Source organism: Odocoileus virginianus, chromosome 6 (genome assembly GCF_023699985.2).
Source record: "Odocoileus virginianus isolate 20LAN1187 ecotype Illinois chromosome 6, Ovbor_1.2, whole genome shotgun sequence".
NCBI lineage: Eukaryota > Metazoa > Chordata > Mammalia > Artiodactyla > Cervidae > Odocoileus > Odocoileus virginianus.
Window position 1 is genome coordinate 32,894,189 of NC_069679.1, and position 9,653 is coordinate 32,903,841.

The 9,653-nt window shown below is 39.3% G+C and overlaps 1 protein-coding gene across 1 annotated transcript in view; it reads right to left on the reverse strand.

Moving 5' to 3' along the window:
• Positions 1-5,878, reverse strand: part of SAV1 (salvador family WW domain containing protein 1) — a 35,772-nt gene extending 29,894 nt beyond the window's left edge. Inside the window, exons 1-2 of the mRNA XM_070469106.1 lie at positions 5,400-5,878; positions 2,673-3,116 (exon numbers count right to left, since the gene is read on the reverse strand). Of these exons, the coding sequence (XP_070325207.1) occupies positions 2,673-3,116; positions 5,400-5,493 (538 nt within the window). The 5' untranslated portion in view covers positions 5,494-5,878. The remainder of the gene's footprint in view (positions 1-2,672; positions 3,117-5,399) is intronic.
• Between the last annotated feature and the right edge of the window lie 3,775 nt (positions 5,879-9,653).

Here is a 9,653-nt window from a genome sequence, read left to right on the forward strand (position 1 = left end):
AACCATAAGACATGTACCAAATGGAAAATTACAGGGCACCAAAACACCACAAAAATAGTGCTTAACATTAAGAAACTCATTCAAGTAAAAAAGCAGGTATAAGAAACTGTATTGGATATAATCACAACATTGTTTAAAAAACAAAAATAATGTCATGCAAAAAGATGAACCAAATAACTAAATACAAAGAACCTCTGGTATAATGAGTGCTTTACCTTTACTTTTCTGCATTTTGCAAACTTCCTATAACAAGCAGGTATTACTCTAAAAAATTTATAAAAATGAACTTTATTTTTAAAACTCACTACTGGATAACAAACTATTTCTAAGGTTAAAAACTACACAACATTCAGTTCAGTTCAGCCGCTCAGTCATGTCTGACTCTTTGCAACCCCAAGGACTACAGCATGCCAGGCCTCCCTGTCCATCAACAATTCCCGGAGATTACTCAAACTTATGTCCATCGAGTCAGTGATGCCAATCATCTCATCTTATGTTGTCCCCTTCTCCTCCCACCTTCAATCTTTCCCAACATCAGGGTCTTTTCAAATGAGTCAGTTCTTTGCATCAGGTGGTCAAAGTATTGGAGTTTCAGCTTCAACATCAGTCCTTCCAATTAATATTCAGAACTGATTTCCTTTAGGATGGACTGGTTGGATCTCCTTGGAGTCCAAGGCACTCTCAAGCGTCTTTTCCAACACCACAGTTCAAAAGCACCAATTCTTCGGCACTCAGCTTTCTTTACAGTCCAACTCTCATATCCAAACATACTACTGGAAAAACCATAGCTTTAACTAGACAGACGTTTGTCGGCAAAGTAATGTCTCTCCTTTTTAATATGCTGTCTAGGTTGGTCATAGCTTTCCTTTCAAGGAGCAAGCTTTTAATTTCATGGCTACAGTCACCATCTGCAGTGATTTTGGAGCCCCCCAAAATAAAATCACTCACTGTTTCCATTGTTTCCCCATCTATCTTCCATGAAGTGATGGGACTGGATGCCATGACTTAAGTTTTCTGAATGTGGATATTACAAATAGCCAAAATAAGCACTAAAGTATGCAACTGTCAATCCTTTAACCTAGAAGCACTTTTAACAAAACAGGTACTCACCTATTTTCACTGCAGTATTTCTATGTCTAGAAAACCTCTCCTCTTCAGTATCCCAATGAACTTGAATGTCAGCTTTCACTAAATAAGGTGCTCTTGCCACCTATTCCACACTATTCTTCAATTTTCAAAACTTAAATGATTTATTTTCTCCTAAACTTGTAATTAAATCTCATTTTTCCTTCAAATGCATCATAAGTTTGCACTTCGTCTCTAACACCACTGGTACCTGAGGTCCTCTTTCCTCTAGCAATCTATTCCGAATACAACTAATAAACTAATATTTCAACACTGCTTTCATAAAATTAAAATCTCGTCCTTTTGAAATCTGCAACGGCTTCTGCTTGACCTGAGTTTAAATTGTACAGCCTGCTGCTGCATTACTAATCTCTTTTCCACCTTATTCAAACTTATTCCAATTTATTTCTTCAAACTAGACAGAACGACACAGTTCCCTGGATTTACATATCTGCTGTTTTCACTGATTTTTCACCTACCATGTCCTTTCTACGTCTCCTGTCAATCTGAAGTCCAAGCTCAAAGAAAACAGTTCAGATCCCACCTCTTCCACGAACCATTCTCTATGCATTCTAGCCTATGCTGATCTCTCTTCTGACTCCCCTTACACAAAGTGCAACAACTAACTCATCTGTGATCATTTGGCACATATGGGTTTTGTTCTCCCAATTAAGGTATCAGAACAGATACCAAAAGGGAAAATACTAGACATATTAATATTAAATGAATGAAGTGTAAATGTATCAGATATGTTTTATTTTTATCCTGCCAACCTGTAAAGCCTACTACTTACTAGGAAAAAAAAATCAGATGAAAAAGTTTGATTTTTCAGCTTGCTTCAGTTTACCTAGTGTAATCTAGTACTTTAGGAATAAAGTAGAACTGTGCATTTTACCTCTCTTCTGCTCCCTGTACTATGTCCCAAAGTCAGCAAACACAGAAAGCAGAATTTAAAAAATTATATGGAAAATATTTTTCCCCATTGCAAAAAGAACAAAAGGACACAACACACAATCAACCATTTGACAATAAGCCTTTTTAAACCAGGGAAATAATTATTTAACTACAAAAACAGGTCTGTTAAAAACAAAACAGAGCAAGTTCTAGCTAAGCTATGATGCAGTTGTCCATGGTATCACCTACCATGCCCAATTCTTCCTATTTGCCTTTGCTTTCCCAGGTTTAAGTCCAGTTTCTTTGAAGTCATAACCATCCCGTTCTACCAAATCTAAACCTAGAGTCAATCCAACTATAGACATTAAAATCTCTAAGTTTTCAAAGTTCATACTGCCTAGACAGCCTTCAGATATGTACCAAGCTTTTATAAAATAAGTTAAATAGATGAGTTAATGGACATAAAATTCTTTCCCTCAGTGCAGGTGAATAATTATTTGCAAGCTAGCTTAGAAAGACTAGCAAAACAAGAGTAGTAGTTCTCTAGGAGTATCTGTTGGCTTTTCAAGAAAATCCAGAAAACATCATCTTAATGAAGTGTTAATAAATCTATAAATATACAAACAAATGTCATATTTATAATTTTAAGTTACCTGAAGCATGCCTCCCCTGATTCTGTGGCATTCTTTGGAAGAGATCATGGTTGTATTCATAATACCTATAGTCTTCATGTGCACGATCTCCAAGTGGGCGCCTCCTCTGACCATCAAAATAATTATCTGAATAATAATATCGGGAACCAGAGTCTCCATTTTCGGGAGGAAAGTTAACTTCTGTTAAAAATGACTGAGAAGAGCCATATTCCCTAGGGACATCTGCTAGACTCCTGGCAAGGTAAGAAGGTGCAGATAATCTGTTGCTTTCTCTTCTCATCATTTCATGAGGTGTTCTTTGAATTGGAGTTCTAAGGAAACTATGGTTTCTTGAAACTATTCCATCTCCAGAAGCTGAAAAGGCATTAGCGCTTGAATCTGGAAGACAGATATCAGTTCGTCTTGGAATTGTTGGACCATGCCGGATAAAAGAAGGCATAAGATCTATAATAAAACAAAAGAATAAAATGACTAGTAAGTAATATGCTTTTCCAATTTTTATTTTTTCCAATGTTTATTTTTTTTATTTTTTCCAATGTTTATTTATATCTTACCCCAAAATGAAAAATTTCAATGGACTTAAGAAAATACAATTTAAAACTTTAGCAAAGTATCTGGGTATTTTAAATTGAGGCTGATTGCCACATTCCTACTCAAATGAATTTATAATTTGTATGAATGTGTTATAAGTATGCTCTACCAGAATCAAACATATTCTGCATACTACCAAACATAATATGATGAAACATCACTAAGTTTAACTACAAAATACATATTAATGAAATACTCATGAATAAATGCATAAAAATAGTAAACAATCTAACAAATGGATACAGTTACCAGCATAATTTAATATTAGTTTGTTTTGCCGATTTTACTTCATTTCCAAAATTCCCCAAACTCTTCTTTAAGTAAAACACAATTTAAAAAATGAAACAGAACATAATGCTGTTCTCAAACATGTAAAGGTGAATTCCTTTAAAAAAAATTTAAAAATTATTAACCTGGCATTCTACTCTTGGAATTATGTAGCAATAGTACAATACTCAAAAGACAGAAAAACTAAAAATTAAGCTATGAAAATTAAAAAAAAAATTTTTTAATCTTATTTCAAAAACACACACAAATGTTGAATCAGTTCAAAAACAAAAACAAAAACAAAACGCCAAGTCTAAAATCATGGCTCCTTTAAGAACAATTATAATTCAAAACAGAAGAAAACGGCAATGGCTTTAAGGATACAGTACTTCTGAATATAAAACTTAAATAAATACCTTAAGCATTCCTAGTTAGAAAGCACACACCTTTAAAACAAGAAGAAAGCTGGATCTGGAGACCATTTATTAGTTCACTAAGCAGACAGTATCAGAGGGCACGCATATTAATATGCAACAGAAGCCAAGCAGACAAAAATTAGTATCCACATAAACAAGGTTCAACATTTGATGAATTAAAACAAAATACTATATATCTAAAGTTATTTGCTAAAAGGTGTGGCAAACACATTTCATGATTTTAAGGAATGTTGAATAACACTGTTTATCTGAAGCTAACTGCAAGTTAACTTAAACTTGGCCAAAATCCTGAGACTACATAAATGAAAAATAAACTATTAAAAAAAGTTTTTAAAAATCAAGTTTCAGGTTACTGATGTACCCATCCGATCTGTTCTGTAAGAAAGCACTGCAAATACAAGGATAAATCTGGAAGGTTGATGATGTGGTTATAATGGAAAAACATGCTCTCCACCCCTTTTTGTGCGATCTTGGGCAAATATTACTAGTAACCTCTATGAAAAGCTTTCCCAATTACAATATGAGGTAATGCTTAAGTCACAAAGTCACCAGCTTCCAAGAAGGAAACTTACACAAAGGGCCCAGCATTCAGTATGAACACCAAAAAAATTGCTCCTTACCTCACAAATGTTCTAAACACACAAGCAAGAATTAAAAATTAAAAAGATTCAGTCGGAAAATTAGAGTCAAATACTTAAATTGAAAATAAGTAAAGTGCCAGCTAAATGCACTCCATTAAAAAATGTTTACAAACACACACACAACTTTTTTCGTAATTTCCCCAAAAGTATGATGGAAATTATTTTGAGTCTTTGGCGTATTTCCAGGTTTTATTTGAAGAAATTCTCATGAACACAGCCAAACACATATAATTTTTGGCTCTTCAACCCTGAGATCTACAATTGACGAGGCTTTTTAGGCAGCAGCTACAATAGCGACGGTCAGCTTTCACCTCCGGACGTCATCATCCAACAGCTGGACTAAGAATTCTACTCAAGCGTTCGCACAACTTCGAGCAGGGCGAGTGACACTCGCAATGTTTGCAAACACAATGCAAATCTCGACGTAACAAGAGGAAAACACGTGCCCCAGTGTAATCCCTTTAATTCCTACAGAACCAGGGGATGAGCAATTTGTTTCCTAAAGAACATCTTTCTTCCAGTGATCAAAACCAACAACATAGCTTCAAGAAGGGAAGTCTGTGGATTTTGAGGGGCGGGGTGGGGGAGACGGAGATGGACTAACTTAAGTTTTTTACTCTTTATCAGCTTTCAAACAACGAACATCACTCCAGACATTTAAAAAAAAAAAAAATTCACAGAGGCCAAAAGGAAAGAGAAGCCGCGGGGAGCGGCGTCGGACACCCAGCCCGGGTCCCCCGTAGCCCGCGGCCGCCCAGGCCAGGTGTGGGCGCACCCCGCCCGACACTCACTCCGCAGCAGAGGCGACGTCTCCTTCTTCACGTACTTCCCCTGCACCTCGGCCGGCTTGGACACTTCGTTTTTGGTTTTCTTTCGGGACAGCATCCTTGACCACAAGGCCCCAGGCCACGCCAAGCAACCGCCCTAAGGCTCCGCGCCGGACGCCGGGCGTCCCCGCCGCCACCTTCGCCGGCGCCGCCGCCTCCTTCCCTCCCGCGCCGCCGCCGCCGCCGCCTCTCCGCAGCCCGGGGTTGCCCACAAGGACTGCCGCATGTTCGGGGCGCTAAGCGCGCCGGTCACCGCTCAAGCGCTTGTCAGTTCCTTCCCGGAAGTCTGCCGGCTCCGCGTCGCTGCCCGAGGACTCCGAGAAAAGAGCCAGGAACGCCCGGCCAGGGCCATGGTCCGCTGCTGGCCACCTAGTAACCGCTACTGCGGCCGCCGCTGTCGCCGCCTACGTCCCGTAAACTTTCCCTGCGGCCGCTGGGAATTCTGGGAAACTCGACGCAGCGCGAGCGCCGCCGCCCCTCCCCCACCCGCTCCTGGGCGCGGCTCGGGCTAGAGGACGCGAGGCCGCCCAATCGGCTAACGGGTCGCCCCGGCGTCTTCGGGGGGAGCAGCGGCAGCTTTCACTCCAGTTCAACGAGGAGCAGGGCTGGTGGGCACTTTGGACGAAATGTACCAGACTGAGCGCAGGAGGCCGTGGCGCGCTCCTGCAGAGGAGCGTCCTCAACCGGCAGATTTTTCTCTCAGGACCTTGAGGGAGCTGGTAACGCCCCCAAGGTTCATTCGCGTCCTCGGCCACGAAAGAGGACGTCCCTCTTGGAGTTTTTGGGTTTGGTCAATTCAAGCCCGTAATAGCACAGAACGCCTGTAGAGTCGAAGGAACGCCACCCTTACGCTAATGCTTCACCGAAAGAAATCTAGATCTCTCTTTTTGTTGAAAACACTCCGTTAGTGGCAGGGAGTGTGCGTCTTTCTGATAAAGGAAAAAATCGGAGGAAGAAGCCAAAGTGGTGTTTCTACTGTCTGTGATGTAAGATAAATTTGATATTAGCGTGATTTGTTTAATTATCACTATCATTATTTACCGTTTATTTCCTCTTGGAAATATGGACTTGTCAATGGAAAAAAATAATCTCTCATGGGAATACAGAAGAGTTTTATTTGAGCCAGAAGTACAAGTCCAGAAGATAGCGTCTCAGGTAACTCTGAGGAAGTCCTGAGGGGAAGTATGGTTTTCAGCATAGTTGTGTCAGAGCAAAACATTCAATAAGTCAGGGATCTATTCCTTCAAGGTTTCAAAAAAAATAGATCAGTTTGGAACACAGGAAGTTATTATTGCCTTGATACGTAGAAAGGGAGTCATCACTGAAGGAGTAACAGCATTGGCCTCCCAGGAGGGGAGACAATGAATTTTTGTCTTTATCATGGACAGCCTTGTTAAGTGTTAGTTGCTCAGGCATCAGATTACTTCTAAGTTAATGAGCCCGTTAATAAAGCAGATGTACAATATGTGTTGGATAATCCACAAACTGGGCATTTTAGCCAAGGTAAAAACTTGTGTGCTATCCAGAGTGACTTCTTCAGACCTCAGTATGTGAAAATTTCTTTCATAGAGTTAAATACTCCTATCTTAGATTTCTTTCTTTTTGTTTTTGAAAATTTTGAGCACTGAAGGTCAAGACCTGGGATTTTTCATTTAAATAGACCCTGCTTTCTTCTATTTAACTTAGCAAAGGTGTGAAATGTTCAGGATAACATTTGAGAAATAAGATGGTATCCACCCCTAGTGACCAAATTGAGGCTTTGACAGTGGAAAGTGCTTTCTTTTCCCTAAGATAGGAGCCATCTTACAAGAGATGTAAACAACTAACAAAAGGCAAGGAATTTTCTACTTACACAAGATTGTGTGTGTGTGTTAGTTGCTTAGTCATATCTGACTCTTTGCAGCCCCATAGACTGTAGCCCACCAGGCCCCTCTGTCCATGGGATTCTCCAGGCAAGAACACTGGAGTGCATTGCCATTTCCTACTCCAAAAGGAACCATAGAAAGAAAATGAAGTTGCTCAGTCGTGTCCAACTCCTAGCGATCCCATGGACTGTAGACTATCAGGCTCCTCCATCCATGGAATTTTCCAGGCAAGAGTACTGGAGTGAGCTGCCATTTCCTTCTCCAACTACACAAGATTAGGAAGATGGTAAGACATTTTGTCTAGTGCCTGTCTCCATCTTTGCATACTTTATGATCCCATGACACATATCTCTCACTATCTATTCAATAACCAAAAAGTATTTATTGAGCATCCACTATGCTCCAGACTATTCTAGGTGCTTGAGATATAGCTACAGGCAAAGATAGAGTTACGGGGTTTCCTAGTGGCTCAGATGGTAAAGAATCTGCCTGCAATGCCTGGATTCAATCCCTGGGTCTGAAAGATCACCTGGAGAACGGAGTGGCTACCCACTCCAGTATTCTTGCCTGGGGAATTCCATGGACAGAGGAGCCTGGCAGGCTACAGTTGATGGTGTCACAAAGCGCTGGACACAACTGAGCGACTTGAGCAACTAACACACATACACAAAGAATCCCTACTCTCATGGGGAAGAGAGACAATAAAGAAGAAAAATAAAATGTGGTGCTTATGCTGAGGTGAAAATAAGAAAAAAAAGGGTTTGTGATCTTAGTGTAATAGAATGACTAGCTCATGAGAAGACTTTGTAGTGACAAAAGAAATTGACAGTGCAGCTATCTGAAGGAAAAATACTCCAGGCAAAATGAACAGCAAGTGCAAAGTTCCTGCACATCACCATAATTCCTGGCAATTTGAAGAAATGTGAGAAGGTCTATGTAGCTGGAGCACAGGAGGAGAGAAGTGGGAATTGAAGTTAGAGAGATAACATTGTATCATTGAAAGAATTTCACTTTGAGCAAAGAAATGACATAATCTGAGTTAATGTTTTGAACAGATCACTTTGGATGCTCAAAAGCTGTTGCTGGCTTGGACCAGGGTAACAGTAGGGGAGATGATAATAAATGGTCAGACTTTGGACATGTTTTTAAGACAGAGTCAACAGGATTTCCTGACAGATTGAATATGGAGTGTATATTTTATTCATAATATTATTTGTATAAAATAAGCTACAAGGATATATTATACCACACAAGAAATAGAGCCAATATTTGATAATAATTAAAAAATGGAGTATAACTTTTAAAATTGTCAATCACTGTGTTGTATAATTATAACATATATTGTACCTCAACTATATCTGAATTTTAAAAAAAGAATACAGTAGAAGCTTATTAGAACAGCAGATTGTACTCTGAGAGGAACATCAGAAAAGCAGTTACTTGTTCCTATTGTTTGGATATAAAGCCTAGTACTAAAGTGTTGGGTGTGTGGATGGAGAAGAGTGATGAAACATAAATGGAGAGACATTGAGGTTTTGTTACAGATAAGATATGAAGGCAGGAGATGAAGGGAAGGAAGGGGGTGCCAAAAAAGTGCCAGGTTTCTGCCCAGGGCATACTTAAGAAGCATAAGAGGACAAGAGCATGTTAAGACCTTGTTAATAGAGCCAAGTCTTTACACTTAAGGTTTTCCCAGAGATGGAAATACAGGATGCCTTTCACATTCATGGAAGGAAAAGTCATAGAATTTTAAAATTCAAAACAAATTCTGAGATCAGCTAGGCTAATGTGGAAAACTAGAAAAATTAAATGTTTTGCTTCAGATTTTATTCCTGATTAGTAGCAGACATGTTTCAGAACTGGAGGTATTCTATTCCCACTTTGGGTCTTGTCCCAGTAACAGCAAGTTCAGATTCTAACAGTTATTTTGAAAGTCGTCCATGTTCCCAACAAAGAACACCCCCCCTTTTCACTGCTATTTCAGTTCTTTGAGTTATAGGAGAGAGAAAACCTCAAAAGTGCAGTTTTTAACATTTGCAGTTTGCCTTTTTATCAAGGAGAGTGCATTCCAGGATCAACAATCTGCAGACAGCATTAGTAGTAGCAATGCATAGCATTATGGGAGCTTTGAATTCAAATCCATAAATCCAGACACTTTGAATTCACATCTGTTTTGTAGAAATTCCTGGATTTCTGGTAGTTTTTATTAAGTAATCTAGATTTTGCAGTTGTAATTCTCCAAAGATAGCTTTTAAGAGGGTTAATATTATATTACATAATAGTGATATTTTCCCCCCTTGCAGTTGCGTTCTCTGTGGAGAAAATCTTAGTTTTCTCGCATGAAAATTAAGAG